The sequence below is a fragment of the Euphorbia lathyris genome, chromosome 5 (assembly GCF_963576675.1).
Source record: "Euphorbia lathyris chromosome 5, ddEupLath1.1, whole genome shotgun sequence".
Taxonomy (NCBI): Eukaryota; Viridiplantae; Streptophyta; class Magnoliopsida; order Malpighiales; family Euphorbiaceae; genus Euphorbia; species Euphorbia lathyris.
Window position 1 is genome coordinate 55,668,917 of NC_088914.1, and position 19,831 is coordinate 55,688,747.

The 19,831-nt window shown below is 32.5% G+C and overlaps 1 protein-coding gene across 2 annotated transcripts; it reads right to left on the reverse strand.

Moving 5' to 3' along the window:
* Positions 1 to 1,418: 1,418 nt before the first annotated feature.
* Positions 1,419 to 12,526, reverse strand: LOC136229585 (methionine aminopeptidase 1D, chloroplastic/mitochondrial). 2 transcript variants are annotated; one of them, XM_066018465.1, is made up of 11 exons: positions 12,312 to 12,526; positions 11,314 to 11,574; positions 10,744 to 10,813; positions 10,087 to 10,318; positions 9,665 to 9,826; positions 9,536 to 9,577; positions 9,312 to 9,383; positions 3,057 to 3,136; positions 2,498 to 2,595; positions 2,362 to 2,409; positions 1,419 to 1,806 (listed from the first exon to the last, which is right to left on the reverse strand). In XM_066018465.1, exons 2-11 carry the CDS (start codon positions 11,417 to 11,419, stop codon positions 1,661 to 1,663), a joined length of 1,056 nt encoding a protein of 351 aa, XP_065874537.1. In that variant the 5' UTR covers positions 11,420 to 11,574; positions 12,312 to 12,526; the 3' UTR covers positions 1,419 to 1,660. The 2 variants fall into 2 exon arrangements, with proteins under 2 accessions (XP_065874537.1, XP_065874538.1); XM_066018466.1 differs by having other exon boundaries at positions 10,087 to 10,315; positions 12,312 to 12,524.
* Between the last annotated feature and the right edge of the window lie 7,305 nt (positions 12,527 to 19,831).

The window sequence follows — 19,831 nt, forward strand, 5'->3', positions numbered from 1 at the left end:
GGATATCTTATAGAAAGTAAATAAACAATGGATATCCTATGGGCCAACTAATACAATCTAAAATGATCTAAAACATCTTGGGCTTTCTTACTGCTTCTAGGCTTCCACCACGGGCTTTAGCTCATCTAGGCTTCCTTCATGGACTTTGATTACATATAATTACATAAAATAAAAGTCTAATCTAATTATAAAATAATAATGGCACGCAGGCCATATTTACTAAATTTGAAATTAAATTACAACCATACTTCATATTTGAACCCTTTATGGTTCGGTTGAGGTTAAGTTTGAGGGGAAGATTACCAAAATATATATGTGGCTGAGAAAAAAATGAAGGGTTCGCTTGAGGTTAAGTTTGAGTGGAAGATTACCAACAGACACATCCAGCTTGGATTTTCTTTTGGATTTGTCTATTCCAAATATTATTAGTGTTTTATTTACCAAGAATGTAAACAACAGTTCCTACAGTTTAGGGTTTGATTGGTTGAGAGGTTTGGGAGGGTTAGTAAGGGAATGGTTAGTAAGGGTTTATTTTTATTTGGAGGAAATAAATTTAGAAAGGTAAGGGATTTGAGGGGTTTGGAAGTGTTAGATTTCTTCACTTTTCTTTCAATTTTCAAACTCACCGAATTGGGGGTTTAGAAGGGTTGAAACTTTTATTTCCAATGTTGCCCTTATTAAAATTACATAATACCCAAACCAGCCTTTATTTACAACATATATTTTTATTATTTGCATCTGCTGCTCACTTCCTCCTCCCCTCTTTCCCGATGTCTCTTCCTCACCGGCCGAACTCCGTCAACGTTTATTTAGATCAGTTTTCTTATTTTTTTTACTGTTAATGTTGTGTTTTCTCTCTTCATGGTTGCTATGTACATTTTAGTCATTTTATAATGTTTCATTCCTTTTTTAATCATTCATTCCAAACAAGGAAAATGCGCAAACCTTTATATACCCTTACACCATCTAACCAAACAAGGGGTAAGATTAGTGCTTTCCTTCCCCTCCCTTCCCCTTTCTCTCCATTCCCTTCCCTTCCCTTCCTTTATTTACCCTCCACAACACCCCATCCAATCAAGCCTCTGTATCACAGAGTTATGTTAGGTTGTTGTAATATGTAAAACAGAGCTTTTGCTCTCCATGAATCTACAGTTCATTCGATTTTCCAGTTTTCATTCAATTAAAATATTTCTCCTTGCACAGTTTTCGTTCGATTTTCCATTAGTTGAAATGTGCATGGAAGTAGTTAGTTCATTGAACATATACAATACAACTTCATTGACCATGGACCAAATAAACACGAATCATATATAGATCCCAAATGTCAGCTCAAAAACAAAATTCATGAATGAACATACACAATTCTACTAGGTGGTTCAGCTTTCATCTACCAGAAAACATTATTTGATATAACCTCATTTTGACAAGTACAAAAGAAGAGTTCAATGCGCCATTCCAGTTACAAAATTAGAATACAGGTATAAATTCGTCTGTGTATTCTGCCGGTGAATGTACAAACAAAAGATCAATCTATTGGAATCCCAATAGCAAAAATGACTGACTGCATAAAGAACAAAATTCGATTTGGAGAGATGTGATGTCATATTCTAAATAATGTAAATATGTAAGATGTAATTTGATACATTTGTGTAATCTAAATTCAGCATTTGGTGAGTATTTCAGCACCATCTTTAGTTATCAGAATAGTGTGCTCAAACTGTGCTGATAGGCTTCCATCTTCTGTCACAACTGTCCAGTTATCATCCCACATTACCGGATTAATTCTACCAACAGTCAGCATTGGCTCTGTACAAATTTACCATGTCTTTTTAAATCACAAAATTAATAACGGATGATTCAGGTTCAGCACTATGATATGAGATAAAACTAATTAATCTATCCATATGATACGAAGTTGTAAAATCCAGGGACAAAAAGTTCAGATGAGCCTTCAACTAGCTCTTGTGTTTGTAAAACCCTTACCTAAACAAACTAATAGTGAATAATTTCAAAAGAAACAAATAATGTTTTTTTTTTTCCATATATATCTATTCACTCTATCTTCTACGTTTGGCATGCAGCTTTAGATGATTAAAGAAAACGAAATAAATAATAGGAGTAGTTTTGGACTTTGCCAACATCATAGAGGATATATTCCAAACAGAACACAAATAAAATTATTATCATTAAACTCATCAACAAATGATTTCAAATCCCACACTCTTTAATTCATTTGGTTTCTTTTGAACTCCAGGAACTCGGAGCTCACCAGGATGGAAACATTAATATCGCAAAGGAGCATTAAATATTAAAGGCATGACGAACAATGAAGATGACGAGGAAAGCATTATAGATTCGTACCAATAGTGAAGGTTTGATTCAACATCATGCGTCCAGCTTCATTGTTTCCTGAAAAGAAGATACCATTATCAACGTTATTATTTTGAATGCGGAAAGAAGACTATATATAAAAATTTATGAAGCTCAGGTTCAGTACTGAAGTGTAGAACAACTGGATCAGAATGGAAAACACGTCCCACGCCATGGCCGACAAACTCTCGGACAACACCATATCGATGTTTATCTGCATGGTCACTTGGAAAGAAAACAATAACTAGGGATGAGTAAAGTTTAGACAATAAATCTTGAATACAAAAAAAAAAAAATCGCACATACATCGGTTAATATACATTACATGCATGAAGTTAGATATGTAAAGCTGCCATCAATAAGTGGAGTACTGAAAATTTCTTATGGATGGGATATTATGTTAAATTCACATATGCCCTCAAGAAGGTATTGGAAATGAACTTTTCAAGTTCTCGAGTCAGACAATTAAATCAGTTATCAGTACAGTAGCCACATGATTACTTTATCAGGTGAGCTAGTGGTTAGAATATAAAGTTAAATCAAGAAAATCACATTGGCGACCAGTAAAAGAAATAATCTAATTCTCAAAACTTGGATTGAACATGATATGAAATATTGTTTCCGGAATAAAAAATGAACAAAACCTCAAGAGTACACAAGGAGAACTACTAAAGAAGATGCCTTACTGTATCGTTTGGCCAATTTTCTTGAGCTCCACTCCTGGGGCACATATTGATATTGCTTTGTAAAGGCATTCTTTGGTTACCTGTATAAAGAATCAACAGGCTTTCTCATAAAGCATGAGACTGAAACAAACTTAGATGACATAATTTGGCAAGTCACAACAAGCATGCCATGCAATAAACAACTTCTTGAAATTGTAACAGTGAAAGCACCAAGAGATTATCATTATCATCATTGGATTAAAAAGGGAATGGTCAATTTTAACCCAATTAGAAACAATCTTCACGAGTTTGTCATCCTCAAAAACTAAGTGCATAATAATATGAATCAATTACAGTATGTATCCTGCAATAGCAGACAATGGATAGATGCAAAAAGTTGGTGAGCACATAGATAAAGGCATATATGATATGATTAGCTACAGAGCTGTGGGCTAAGTTAATATCCAACTTTTTATGGCATAATCAATATATATGTCCTAGTCCAGAGAGGGGGTGGCTGTCACATGCTTTAGATGAGCTTGAACATTTAGACTGCAGTTTCTTAGCCCCTTATGGCGTACAGCTCATTCACACCTCTAAAGTAACGGTGTCCATTTATTCAGCGAATTTGAAGTATAGGTCATACATACACGCAGTCTCAGCAGAGTATTTTGAATTGTATGACTAGCTGTATTTGTTATAGTTTGAAAGAGTCAAGAATTAGTTAGGCTTTGATTATGATCTTTATGCTTGTTTTTAGGAAATCAGTTAAAGATTTTATGTAGCATATTTTTTGCAAACTTTGTTGAATATCTGCAGTATAAATATTTGAATTCCATCCTCAATAATAATTGATCTTTTCAATCTCTCAATACCTTTGTTATTTACTTTCCAATATCTACAAATTGGTATCAGAGCTTTATCCTAAGGGATCTGTGAGATTTTAAAATCAAACACATACATACAACCACCGAATAATCCTCATTTCTTCACAAATACAAAACCCAAATGGAATCTGATTCTTCTTCTTTCACCTCTCTTCCACCTCCACTATTTGATGGGACAAACTATCAAATGCGGGCTGTCAAAATGGAAGCTGTTGAAAATGACTAACGATTTATGGGAAGCTGTTGAAAATGACTACACATTTCTTCCTTTGCCTGACAATCCTACCCTTGCACAAATGAAAAATCATAAAGAACGAAGGCTACAAAAGTCTAAAGCCAGATCAATTTTGTTCACAGCTGTCTCCTCTCCCTCTGTTATTTTCAACAGAATAATGACAATGAAACAGCCCATGAAATCTAGAATTTCTTGAAGCACGAGTATGAAGGAAGTGCAGAGATCAAAGGAATGCAAGTATTGAGTTTAGTTCGAGAATTCGAGATGCAAAGGATAAAAGATTCAAAAACAATCAAAGACTATGAAGACAAGCTTCTCAGTATTGCAAATAAAATAAAGCTCCTTGGTACTGATTTGACCATGTAAGACGCGCTTGATGCGCCGGTTAGAAGAATTGAAGAGTGACAAAGGAATGCAATGGTGAGGGGTAGGGGAAGACCTAAGCAAACTTGGAAGATGGTGATTGAGAGTGATATGAGTTTATTGGGGATTGAGGAAAATATGACCGTGGATAGGACGGAGTGGAGGAAGAGAATTTATGACACTGACACGACTTGATTTCACTTGTTGGAAATATGCTTAGTTAATTTATTAGCAGATAATGTTTTATTTAATTATTTGAATTCAGGAGAAGTTATTCAGTTATTGCTTATGTTTAGGAGAAGTTATGGAAATAAGTTGTAACTGATGTTTGTATTCCTGTATAAATTTCCTGAAGTTCAATAGAAGTTTTGTGTTGGTTCCAAACTCTTTGAGTTGGTTCCAAACTCCTAAAAGTTAATTAGATCAGAGCAAATTATCTTGAGGGATCTGTGAGAATGGAAGCAAATGCAATATCTTTTAATTTGATGGCCAGAATTAGCAAGTTTGGGATACTTTGAAGGGTCTCTATCATGGCAATGATAGAACAAGAAGAATGCAATTGTTAAATCTCAAAAGAGATTTTGAGATTTTGAGAATGGAAGAAAAGGAGACTCTATAAGAGTTTTCTGATAAACTAATGACGGTGATAAATAAAATCCGATTGATGGGAGAAGATCTACCCGATAGCCGGATCGTAGAGAAGGTGCTTGTATGTTTGCCCGAAAGATCTGAGGCAAAAATTTCATCTCTGGAAGATTCCCGAGATATTAGTCAAATTTTCTTGTCTGAATTAATCAATGCTCTACATGCACAAGAGCAAAGAAGAAGTTTAAGAAAAGAAAAGCCTCAGTGTCACAAGTGCAAAAGGTTTGGGCATATTCAAAAGAATTGTAGAACCAAGTCTGAAGAAAGTGTTAAGTTGACACATGTTGCCGAAGAAGAAGAAGAAACATTGTTTTGAAATTGGTGAGATGTGCACCAATATGAAGCAAATTGGTGAGAAGTGCACCAATATGAAGCATTTGGAGAGAAGTGCTCCAATTCTAGAATGGTGATGGGAAAGTACATCATCAAAACAAACTTTGAAACAAGTTGGGTGTTTGTAAATACTAAGGCAAGGAGGAGTTTGTTGGAAATATGCCTTAGTTAATTTATTAGCAGATAATGTTTTATTTAATTATTTGAATTCAGGAGAAGTTATTCAGTTATTGCATGTGTTTAGGAGAAGTTGTGGAAGTAAGTTGTAACTGATGTTTGTATAAATTTCCTTAAGTTCAATAGAAGTTTTGTGTTGGTTCCAAACTCTTTGAGTTGGTTCCAAACTCCTAAAAGTTAATTACTACAGTTTCGTATGATGGTTCATGTTAGCCGACCCCAATCATTTCAGGACTAAGGCTTTGTTGTTGTTGTTGGCACTGATTTCTCTAATTCTAGAATTGTTCAAAAAATTCTTATAACAATTCCAGAACAATTTGAAGCTACAATCACTTCCTTGGAAAACTCAAAAGATGTGTCAAGTATAACCTTGGCAAAATTACTGAATGCTTTGCAAGCACATGAACAAAGACGCTCAGGAGACAAGAAGGTATTGTGGTAGGAGCTTTTCTGGCCAAATTTCAAAATTTTGGCGACAGAAACACGAAGAATAGTCCGTTTCGAAATTCAAACAGTAGCAATAACTCAAAATTTCTCTCCATGCCCTTTTTGCAATAAAACTAATCCACAGGAGACGTGTTGGTGGAGAGCTGATGCAAAATGCAATAAATGTGGTCAATTAGGGCATTGGGAGAGGGTTTGTAAGTCAACAAGGGAAAGCCATGTTGGCCGATTGACAGTGTCTGTACAAACCACATGACTTATGATCAAGAGCTATTGAGAGAAATTGATACCACCTATCTCTTCAAAGTTAGAATTGGAAATGGAGCATTTGTAGCTGTGAAAGGGAAAGGAAATGTTGCTTTGCAATTGAAGGTTGCCAATTGAAACTAATCTCTCATGTTTTATATGTTCTTGAAATTGATCAAAATCTATTAAGTGTTGGCCAGGTGCTGGAGAAGGGGTACAAAGTCCTATTTGAAGACAAAACTTGCATAATCAAAGATGTGAAAGACACAGAACTGTTCAGAATTCAAATGAAAGGCAAATTTTTTGCTTTGAATTTGATAGAAGGGCAGGCAGCGATGCATAAAGAAGAAACCAATACAACGCTTTGGCACAAAAGGCCGGGTCATTTTCATCATGATGCTTTGCTTTACATGAAAAAAGAATGAGCTTATGGAGGGATTGCCAGAATTTGATGAAGAATTGACTCCATGCGTTTCCTGTCAATATGACAAACAAACAAGACTCCTCTTTCCAAAAGGCAAAGCTTGGAGAGCATCAAACAAGTTACAATTAGTGCATAAGGATGTGGGAGGACCTCTAAAAACACCATCTGTAAATGGTAGTGAGTACTATATTGCATTCATTGATAATTATACAAGAATGTGTTTGGCTTTATTTCATGAAACACAAAACCGAGGTTGCTAATATATTTTACAAGTTTAAGAATTGGGTGGAAACTCAACGTGGAAAAAAATTTCAGATGATAAGGTCAAATAATGGGACCGAATATACATCTAAAATATTCAACAAGTTTTGTGAAAAATGCATGCATTGAACACCAGTTGACGGAACCTTACACCCCACAACAAAATGGGGTTGTGGAGTGCAAAAATCGAACAATAATGAAGATGACAAGGTGCTTGCTTCATGACAAAAATCTGCCAAAGGATTTTTGGGCTAAGGCTACAAATACATCAGTTTTTTTTGCTGAACAGATCATCGTCAAAAGCTCTTCTAGAAAAAACTCCATTGGAAGCTTGGTATGGTTTCTCTTATATTCCTCACGTTAAGAGAGACAAACTTGATAAGAAATAAAAACCATGAAGCTTTGTAGGCTACAGCTCAACATCAAAAGCTTACAGGATTTATTTGCCTCAAAGCCACGAACTGGTTGTTAGCCGAGATGTGAAGTTACCTGAATAAAAAAATTGGAGCTAGAAAGATGAAAAGCAACTTGAGTTTGAGAAGGAGAATGATGACAACGTGGAGCAGAATGATGACAACGTGGATGCTCAACCTATCAGAGGAACCAGATCACTCTCTGAAATTTATTAGAGATGCAATGTTGTCTTAATGGAACCTTCTTGATATGACGAAGCTGCAACTCATATGATTGAAAGAAATCAAACTTGGGAGTTGGGGTAGATTTCTCAGAAGCATTGCTCCCGTTGCTAGGTTGGATACCATAAGGATGTTGTTGGCTCTTGCTGCACAAAGGGGCTGGATTATACATCAAATGAATGTTAAATCTGCCTTCTTGAATGGATACTTGGAGGAGGAAATTTTCATAGAGTTGGGTTCATAGTTCAAGGAAAAGATGAGAAGGTATATCGACTGAAGAGGACGTTGTATGGTTTAAAACAGGCCCCAAGGTCATGGCATAACAGAATTGATGCGGACTTGTTAAATTTAGGCTTTGAAAAGAGTCTAAGTGAATTTACTCTATGTAAAAAAGGTTGATGAATTGTCATATCCCACGTTCATGATTTTGAGATGCCTGATCTTGGGAGGATGCCAATTTTCCTTGGCATACAAGTGCAACAAAATCAAAGTGACATATTCATAAGTCAAGTCAAATATGCAATGGAGATCCTTAAAAAATTCAAAATGGAGGATTGTAAGCCAACTACAACTCCAATGAATCAAAAGGAGAAATTTAGCACAAAGGATGGAGCTGAAAAAATTGATATAGAAGCTTAATAGGCTGCCTAATGTACTTAGCTGCAACTAGGCCGGATATTATACATGCCATAAGTCTGCTGTCAAGATATATGCATTGTGCAAGTGAAATTCACTTCCAGGCAGCAAAAAGAATTCTCAGATATGTCAAGGACACTGTTGACTGTAGAATGAGGTTTCATCAAGTCAAAAATTTCAATCTTCATGGTTATTCTGACAGTGATTATGCAGAAAGTGAAGACAATATGAGAAGTACTTCTGGTTATTGTTTCAGTTTTGATTCTGGAATTTTTTCATGGTGCTCAAAGAAACAAGAGTGCGTAATGAAATAATTAGGACAAAAGTAGGGGTCACATCTATTGAGAATAAAATGAGAGAAAACCGACTAAGGTGGTTTGGCCATGTGAGACGTAGAGCGCTTGATGCGCCGGTTAGGAGAACCGAAGAGTGGCAAAGGGATGTAGTGGTGAGGGGTAGGGGAAGACCTAAGCAAACTTGGAGGAGGGTGATCGAGAGTGATATGAGTTTACTGGGAATTGAGGAAAATATTGTAGTGGATAGGACGGATTGGAGGGAGCGAATCTGTGTCGCTGACACGACTTGACTTTCACGGTTTTATATGATGGTTCATGTTAGCCGACCCCGAATCATTTCGGGACTAAGGCTTTGTTGTTGTTGTTGTTGTTGCTCAAAGAAACAAGAGTTAATAGCACAATCAAACACCATAAGCTGAATATATAGCTGTTGTATCAGCTGCAAATCAGACTCTTCTGCTAAGGAAACTCATGACTGACTTGCTATTTATTCAGAAAATTTGAAGTATAGGTCATACATACACACAGTCTCACAGAGTAGGTTTTCCATCTGCATCTATCTACATAAGACAATATTCTGAACTACAAATAACTAAAGTTAACTAGTCAAAAAGTTACACTGGTTACTAATTAAGTTACAACTTCTGCATACAAAGAAAACTCATAGTGAAAATTTATTGCTTCATGGAGTTACCTGAACCAAGTTTCTGGCTTCATCATCAACCTCTCCACAAAAGAATGTTGCTGATGTATCCCCATGATAGCCCTAATATCATAATCAATCAATTGAACAAGCACAGAAACATGTATGCAGTAAAACATCAATTGGAAAAGGGCAAGCTACTAAGAATTTAAAATTAATTAAGCAATCTTCACCTTATATGTAATGATATCAAACTTGAAAAGAAAGAAACTTACATTTAGATAAACTGTCACATCAATATTGATGATGTCACCATCCTGGAAATATATGCAAGTAATGTTTACAAGTTCAACAGAAGATTCGGCACTTGATAAAATCAAATTGAGAAATGAACAGGAAAAGACCTCAAGAGCTCGGGAATCTGGTATCCCGTGGCAAATGCACTCATTCACGGATGTGCAGACACTCTTAGGGAACCCCCCATAGCCAAGAGGTGACGGATATGCTCCATTATCAATTATCATACGGTGAACTGCTTCGTCAATTTCATCTGTCTTTACACCTGGCTGAAAACAGAAGCAATAATCAAATGATTGGATAATGAATACCCTTTCCATTAGTATATGCACAATCTATACATTTTTTTTCTAACCCAATTCTAGACTGAAAAAGAAAATCCGCACTGCAGGTGTATATAATAGAAATATTTTTCACAATAAAGAGCGGAATCACAGTTGGTAAAGATACGACAATAGTCCCCAAAGCCTCTTTGTTCCATGACATTGCAATAATGGCATGTTTAAGGCCAGAATAGTTACTGTTTTACCTTGACCAGGGTCCCAGCATATTCAAGAACTTGTGCTGCAAGTCTTCCAGAAGCTCTCATGCATTCTATCCCCTTCTCATTGTGTACTTCTGCTCCACTAGCAATTCCAGGAGATTGCCAAGAATTTACATAGGGAGGTCTTACTATATGATCTGGAACTGGTCGACGAGGAGATACTTCTCCTGGCCTTAGACGATTACGCTTGCTAGTTGACACTTCTTCTACATTTCTGCTATTTTTAACAGTGAATCGTTCAAACATACCTAAATATCTTTGTTTGAGCATGAGTATGTATGCATTTATATATGCATTTCAAATATACAAATTGTAAAAGCAACTGAAATGAAAAGTTTCTTCATTCCATCACGTCTAGTTGGTGAAGCCTAAAATTTGAAATTTATGTCAACGGACTGACATGGAAAAGTAAAAACGCAAGCGATATATGTGTATATCAATTCAGGAATTAAGAAAGCATTCTATGCAGCATGGTTAATGCACCTCAGGAATCTTGCATAATAGTATAAGTTATAACAAAGTCAATAGGAGTTCCATTCTCCAAAGACTTGAAAACAAGGAAAATATAGTTAAAGGAAGTTTGAGTTTGGATGTGTTTGCATTGAATTAAATGCCAGTACAGATAAATGATGTGTAGCATACCTTTTGTTGAACAAAAAATCGGTTAAGCCAGAAAGTCCCCTCGATAATTGCATTGAAACATGCTTGCTCCCTACTTACGAAATTGACAACAAAATCACCATTGATATATCAGAGAATTAATAGCAAAATTCGAAAAACCTGTTAGAAATTTAGTTGCACAAACATGAATATAAATTGTTTTTATCTACTTATTTTACTAGTTGCATCCCAGACACTAGCCCTCAGTTATGCATGAATTTCCACTATCAGAATTTCAGATCCCAAATTGGTGGCCTTTGAGCTGCAAGTTTCACATTGAACTGGAGAATCATTTGTGGTGCACAAGAATATAAAAACCTTAGACTCTAACTCAGAAAAACTATACTAAATGAACATCAACAAATTTACAAGAATCACAAACTACTGTACTAAAATGGCAGTTAACTGCAACCAAAAAGTGCCAAACTTTACAAATTACATCATTATTCCATATTCGGAAAAAAAGGAATTTGCATTACAACTGTCCGTCACAAATAGGAGTGGTACTCAAAATGGAATTATGAATAAAGTACTGGAAGTAAATTAACAGACCTGGGTTGTACTGAAATAGCCCAGAAAGATGATGTTTGGATTGAATAAAGTGATCTCCTACAAAAGAAGAGAGGAGTCTTGGTTGCAGGGTAAAGGCGCCCACCATTTTTAACTCTGTCCTTGAGCTCTACCCGTTATCTCTTCCTAGGAGTGGCACAGATAGGATACCCTGGATAACGGCCCTATCCGTTCCTGAACCTGATTAAAATTACACCTCCGCTACCCGTACCCGTAGGATAATACTGAGTCTACTACCCAAATCTGTTTAAATGTCCGTTTAATAAAAAAAATAAAAAATAAATAACAAAACAAAGTTTGAGCATACAGCATAAGTATTAATCTGAAGAAGTGCATAGATTTAATTCAACACAAATAGAAACAAAACAAACAATAAATTATCCTAAATCATTCAATACACGAACTCAAACCTCTGAATTCTTCAATTCAGCCAAGTTCCAAGATCTCATTCACAATCAATATTTAAGGAAAAAAAAGTACATAAACAGATGAATTGGAACAGTTGAATCCATAAATGCAATTAATTATTCAATTCCCATTAATTAGCTAACTAATACAGAGACTCAATAAGAAAAAGCAGCAAAAAATGCGACGAAATTTGTGTTCAAGACTCATTATTCAGTTTCAGAAATACCTTACAGATGTAATCTGCATTATTATACGGCTTCTAAGTTTTCCTAGATAATAATCTATTTATTGAAAGATGTCTACAGCTGCCCAATGGACTTATTTTGTTTTAACCAAAATTAACAAAACGATTGTTAAAATGGGTCAAGAATCTGAAAGCCTATATGATAGAAAAGATTTCAAGGGAATAAATGAAAGCTCATTCTACTTATACTTAGAAGTTTCAATGCATAGCCTGGAAATATTTTGGGATTATTTACTATAAAAACGAAAATTTGCATATATCCGTGACTGCAAAGTAAGCAATGTATTAAAAAAAAAAAAAAAAAGTAGGAATTGCAAAAGAGAAGAACCTGAAGAAGAGATTCAAAGGAAGAAAAGAGTTTTTTCTGAGGCTTAGAGAGAGCAGAAACATGAGACGCTGATTCCTTGAAATAGATTAATTCAACTCGCGAGGCCAGCCGCAACCACCAAGCTGACCAAAGAGTCAACAAATCCGGGATGAGACGGAGCTAACTGCAAACCGATGGAGAAAAAGATAAGACAGCAAATGAAGAAAATGAGAGCCCAATTTGGGAGGCCAGGGTTATTCCTTAAACCTTTGCATGGGTTTTACCATCTCAAAACTACCAGTCGTTTTGATAAATGCTGTTTTTTTTTTAAACATTATCCCAAACTAAGGCTTGAAAGCAGGGGCGAATCCAGGATTTCTTTCCGTGGGGGTAAACAATATGACTAACATAATTTTTATCCAAAAAAAATAATAATTATAGAAAACCAGGGATCAAAACTCAGGTTCAAGTAAAATAGTAGCAGAAATATAAAATCAAAATTCAAGTAGGAGCAAAAAAATACCAAAGCAGAGAGGCAAAGATCGGAGATGGAGTGTTGGACCAACTATCCAATTACGGAGAGATTGGCTGTCGATTTTGATTTAATCTTACTTAGGATTAAGAATTTCAATTTAGGCTTAAGAAGAAAGAGGAATTGAGGAAGAAGAACTAAAGACATTAAAGAGAGTAAGAGAGACCGATGATTTGTTTTAGGACCTATTTAGTTTTACATTTAAATATTTACTTTTTTTTTTGTTGTTGTAAATAAAACGACATAGTTCTAATTAAATAAAACGACGTTGTTTTGCTTTAAAACATAATTAAAAAAATAAAAAAAATTAAATTAAATTAAAAACCATTCTTAATCCTCAATTATAAAACCAGTAAACCCTAAACCTCCATTGATGAAGGGGGGAAAATCTCTGAAACTTCAAAATTAATACCTGAATTTTTTAAAAAATACAAATGTCAGTGGGGGCAACTGCTCCCACTGCTCCCATGTTGGATTCCCCCGTGCTTGAAAGTCAATTGTATGATGCTAAATTATTAAAATCATCAATCAGGTCTTTAAACTAAGTAAAGAAATCATCAATTAAATCATCGTCATGTCCTAAAATCAGAAACTCTAAATTGATGATTTTGATAGGTTAAGATTCTTATTAGTTTTGAAGCCTTAGTTTAGAGAGCCAAATAGATATTATGTCTCTCTTTTTTTAAACGTTACATGACCTCAAACCCAATTTATTGAGTTAGGATTACATAATAAAAAAATATAATAATTATATATATAATTTTTAATGACAATATATATATATATATTAATTCAGAAAAATCTAGATTAAATAGGAGCAATAATTCAACTCATTTGTTTGTCGAAAAATATTATGTAGAAAAATATATTTTTGATATTTAGTATTTGTTTGTTGAGGAAAATGTTTTACTTTTTTTTCAAAAGTAAAATATTTTCCAAAAAACTTTGGAACTCTATTTTATTCATTCTTTCCATTTTGAAAATAGTAGACACCTACCATTTTTCGGTATGGTAATAAATACTGAAAAATATTTTATTTTCTAATACAAAATTTTATCTTGTCTAATATTTTTAACACACAATATTTTTTTGACAAACAAGCGGAATCTAAAATTACTTTCAAACTTATACCACGTAATAGAGGATTCGGCTAAACTTTATGGTGTGATTTTTTTCCTTCTTATATTGTGTCCTTTGCAAAAGATGATTTTATGTAATTTTTGTTATTTATAGTGCAAGAGAATTACTAAGTATTTTCATATCATTAATTAAAAAAAACATTTATGGTCAAGTTGGGTCTCGAGTTGGCCCGATTCTTGACAGATTGTTAAAGATCAATAAACTCAACCTGACACAGACTTGAGACCTAATCAGTTCTCACTATGATCGACCAATCAAGTCTGAATCTGACAACATTGATTTTGAAGAGTTATTTTGCTATTTATAGGGATAAGTTAACAAAATAGCCACAAGGTTGTTTGGAAACAACCAATTTAATTCATAGGTACAAAATAACATAATTTTAGTCACAATGCTTGTAAAATGCCACATTTGAAGCGTTTACTAATAGAGTTCGACACATTAGATCATTGTACCGTTAATCTCTCTACACCTGAACTCGATCCTTAAAACATCACATGACGTCTAGATGTAGAGGGGTTGACGACATAGTTATTTGATGTGTCTGTTTCTATTACTTAGTGCTTTGATTGTGTGATTTAATAAACGTTGTGACTGAAATTGTGTTGTTTTATATGTGAGAACTAACCATGTCTCTTTCATCATCAAGACCTCATCAATTCCGAGCTTTTAGGGGTGTTTGGTTTCTCATTTGCATGCTCATGTTTGCATTTTCACTTCAAAATTGAGAGTTTTAGGTGTTTGGTTAGTGATCTGTTTTTGTCTTTTACACCTGAAAAGTAGCATTTTACAAAAGTATGGAATCTCTGCTTTTTTGAAAAACAGTTTTTTCTAACAGCAAACCGTAACAGCAAACAACAGGTAAAATAAACAGACCCTTAAGCTTAATGTTTCAGTTCCTTTATCGAATGCTAGATTATAGGCATGCAAATTTGCCTATCGTTTGGAAAAAAAAATCCTTGAATAAAATTCCATTTGATAATAAAAAGCATGAAATATGCAATTCTTATTTTGTTAGCAAATCGCATCGTCTTCCATTTCCTAAGTTTGATTATAATGCTATCAACCCTTTATATTTGATATGTTATGATGTTTGGGGTCTTGCTTCTGTTGAATCTCATTGATAAATTTTGTTATTACGTGTTTTTCTTTGATCACTATAATAAATTTTCTTGGCTCTTTTTTGTGAAATATAAACCTGAAGTGATAAGTGTATTTATCAAATTCCGAACTTTAGTTGAAAAACAATCTCAAATACCCATTAAAACCTTTTAATATGATGGTGGAGTGGGGTTTCAAGCATTTAGGAAATATTTATCATCAAATGGCATAAATCATTGTATTTCTTGTCTTTACATCCCGAATAAAATGGCATAAGTCACTGAGATTCCAAACTCTCAAGCACCCGTTTGATCACATTATCCATTTAGAAAAAGAAAAAGCTATGAATAACTAAGCATTTGTCTTGTTCTTGAAATATTATGTTGGGTCGTTTTCCATAGTCTTTGGTCTATTCTTCTATATGCTTATTTACTTATTATATGGTATGTACATAAGTATTCTTGCAAAGCTCGACTGAGAATTTTTATGGGTAAATTTTGAGTTGTATTGCGTTTTCTGAAATCCAAGAAGAAATTGAACATTAAAGAAGAGAAAAAAGTTTGATAAAAGTAGAAATAAATACCAAGAGAATTTTACCGAGACTAGTGTAAGATTGGTGCGAGCTAACAAATTGATCCCGAGAATTTACATATAAGAACTTCAAAGGTGTTTTAATGAATTTGTATGGTGAAGAAGAAGATAGAGAGAGAAAAAGAATAAAAAAATATTTAAAAATTAATTTTGTGTTTAAAAAGTCAAAATGTGTAATTTTTTATTTATAAAATCGCCACAATCTAATGTTGTTAGGACTTTTATCTTGATTTTGCTAATGAATCAAACCAAAATCAAACCGTGTGATTATTTTGTGATGAAAATCCTAAAAGTACTAATCTGCGAATTTGTGGAACCACGATTTTTTTTAAAATTAACTTTAAATAAAAAATATTTCACAAATTTAATAAATAAATTCAAAATTAAAAGATTTAAAGTTTGAAATAACTCAAACTAGTTTTTGGCCCGTGCGATACACGGATTCATCTTAATATATAAATATTAATAAAAATACAATCTAATAATTACAATTAATGACATAAATGTGTTATATAAATTAAATATTATTATTTGATTTTCACATTTACTTTAAATAATATTTTTATAGATAAATATAATAATAAAATAAAAACTAATATATTATATATTATATTATATTTTTTATCAGGAAAAAATGAGGAAGTGACACCTCAGTTCCATCGTTACTGTTTTATATTATATATATAGATATGTAGAGAATTAGAGAGATTTTAGGGATTAATTTAAATTCTGTAGTACTCTTAGATATAGTACGGATAAAATAATCTTTTTATAGATAAATATATATAATAAAATTAAAATTAATATATTAAATTTTTTATCACTAAAAAAGAAGGAAGTGACACATCAGTTCCATCGTTACTGTTTTATATTATATATAGATGTGTAGAGAATTAGAGAGATTTTAGGGATTAGTTTAAATTTTGTAGAACTCTTAGATATAGTACGGATAAAATAATCTTTTTATAGATAAATATATATAATAAAATTAAAATTAATATATTAAATTTTTTATCACTAAAAAATGAGGAAGTGACACATCAGTTCCATCGTTACTGTTTTATATTATATATAGATATAGATGTGTAGAGAATTAGAGAGACTTTAGGGATTAATTTAAATTATTTAGAACTCTTAGATATAGTACGGATACAATAATATTTTTATAGATAAATATATATAATAAAATTAAAATTAATATATTAAATTTTTTATTACTAAAAAATGAGGAAGTGACACCTCAGTTCCATCGTTACTGTTTTATATTATATATAGATATAGATGTGTAGAGAATTAGAGAGATTTTAGGGATTAATTTAAATTCTGTAGAACTCTTAGATATAGTACGGATACAATAATCTTTTTATAGATAAATATATATAATAAAATTAAAATTAATATATTAAATTTTTTATCACTAAAAAAGGAGGAAGTGACACATCAGTTCCATCGTTACTGTTTTATATTATATATAGATTAGCAAAAAAAAATATATACTTAAAATAAAGGGTGAACAATTTTACCCCTAACATTGACAAGCTGGATTAATTTCAGACATCATTAACAAAACTTTCTCCTTAGCTTTGAATTTGTTATCTTCGCTGCACATGTGCGTCATATTACCGCTCACTAGTAACAAATCACATGTATACGTACTCACGTGAAAAAAAAATAAGAAAAGTTATTATGTGTTCTGCACGTGTTGGACAAAATAATTTAGAAATCCAAATATTTTATCGAGTTTTAAATATTCCATTTCCAATCTTTCTTTGATTAGAAAAAAAAACAATTTTTATAGAACCATCTGTTATGCAACTGGTATAGAATACATGAATTGAATATTTGTATTATTTTAATAATGTCTAAAATTCGAGTAACTTGTCAATATTAAGGATAAAATTGTATTATTTTAAATGTTAGGATTAAAATTACTCTTACCGTCAATGTTGGAAAGTATTTATATACTTTATACCTAAAACAAATAGTTCCTCTTAATATTCTTCGTTTTTTTCTCCATTTTCAAAAAGTAAAAAACACAAACCTTTTTATACATGACATGTAATGGGTAGTAGGTATTCATTCCCGGGGCGTTTGGTATTCTATTGGGATATAGATAAGAATAAAGGTTGGGATAGGGATAAGGATAAATGGTTGGGATAAAGATAAAAAAATATGATAGTCGAGAATTATTATTCAATGTTTGGTATGTGGGATAGGAATAAGGATAAAATAATGCATTTTACTATTTTAACCTTATTTAAACTACGTAACATTAATTTGAGGGATAAGATGGACTTTTTCATCCTATTAAAATCGCAGGAGCTTATCCCACCTCCTTATACCACCCCCTCTTGGGTATAGGATTTGAGGGATAAGAGGCTCATCTCTTATCGGTCTCACTCTTCTATCTCTCAAACAAACACGAGATAACTTATCTCATGTTTTTTTTATCCCTATCACACATCATATATCCCTTCTAACAAACTTTCCGTCCGGGTAATCACATTCTCATCCCATATGTATTTTTTGCTTTAAAAATCTAATTTACTTTTCAAATCCTTTTATACATAACACTAACTATCAATAAGCTAGTAGCAAATAAATAAATAAATAAAAGCTAGTAGCAAATAACTGTCAACAACATCAAAAACAACATATAATGAATTCCAAACATGGGAGAAATAATCATCCGATGGACTAGTATGTATCTTGATAAGCTTTGTTCCAACCAATTGAGATCATAAACATAAACATTATATATGGTTATTTTGAACTAATTATTATTATATGCACTACTTAATTTAAAGCTTATTATTATTGTTATTGATGAATGCAATATGAATAGAATCAAAATATGCAGCAAGCAATTTGAGTTGCTGAGCATCCAAGATTTGTTTTAGGTGATAAGTATCTTTCATTTGGATATTATTGTTCACCATTATTCTCACAGATATAATATATGTTGTCTCTTCAAAGTTCAATCTAGCTTAGCTCATAACTACAAATTAATTAATTAATGATTGACCTAGCTACCTAGAACCTTCCATTCCATATATGTCAAACCCTATAATCTTCAACTATATTTAAAAATTATGTTTCAATTTATTGAGCAGACAGCAAGTTGGAGACACTTGATGTCATTTTTTTAATGTTTCTTTGTTGGAATAGGTAAAGCTTGTTGCTAAACTAGCCACTTGTCGTATTTCTGTTGTGGCCTTTTTCTTTCTTTTCTTTTTGTGGAAAATTGATGGATGAGTTGCGCCAGCAGATCTCGATAACAAATTTAATCATTTAATATATATTGTATATTGAAGGTTTTATATAACAATGTCAAGTGACATATTGTTAGGTAATAAGGAAGAACTATTGTTTTCAAATATTTTAATTAACATAATCTACACGTTTCGAGAGAAAACTTCTAATATTTATATGTTTGGGTAGAATCAGTGTTCAAGGACACTCCTTCTTGAACCGCCTTCGTTCCACATGAAAATATGAAAAAACGTTATAAACATATTTTTTACATTTTTTTGTTTTTAACGTTTTCGTGTTTTCGCTTTTTTCCATATTTTCGTATTTTCCACTTTTTGAGTTTTCACGTTTTAGTGTTTTAACAAATTTTCACTTTTTTTTTGTGTGTGTTTTACGTTTTTCTGTTTTCCATATTTTTTCAGGTTTCGTGTTTTTTATATATTCGTGCTTTCCACATCTTTTCACGTTTTTATGTTTTTTTTTGCATTTTCTTATTTTTATGGGTTTTTTCTATATTTTTTTTCTAATTTTGCGCTTTCATAACTTTCCATGTCTCTACATTTTTTTTGTATCACAGTTTGCATACTTTTCTGTTTTTTCATGTTTTACGTGTTTTTTTTTGTGTTAACAAGTTTATATATTTTTCGCGTTTTTACCCTTTTTCATTTTTATTTCGTTTTTTTCTTTTGTTTTTGTGTTTTTAATGTTTTTTTTGCGCTTTTACATTTTGTGTGTTTACTGTTTTCCACCTCTCTTTTTTCGTGTTTATACAATTTTTCCATTTTTCATGTTCTTGTTGGTTTTTCGTTTTAATTTTTTTTCTACTGTTTGTGTTTTTTTTCGTGTTTCATATTTCCCATATTTCTATTTTTATATATTTTTAAAAGAATATATATTAAATATTTGAATAATTTATAGTAATAAT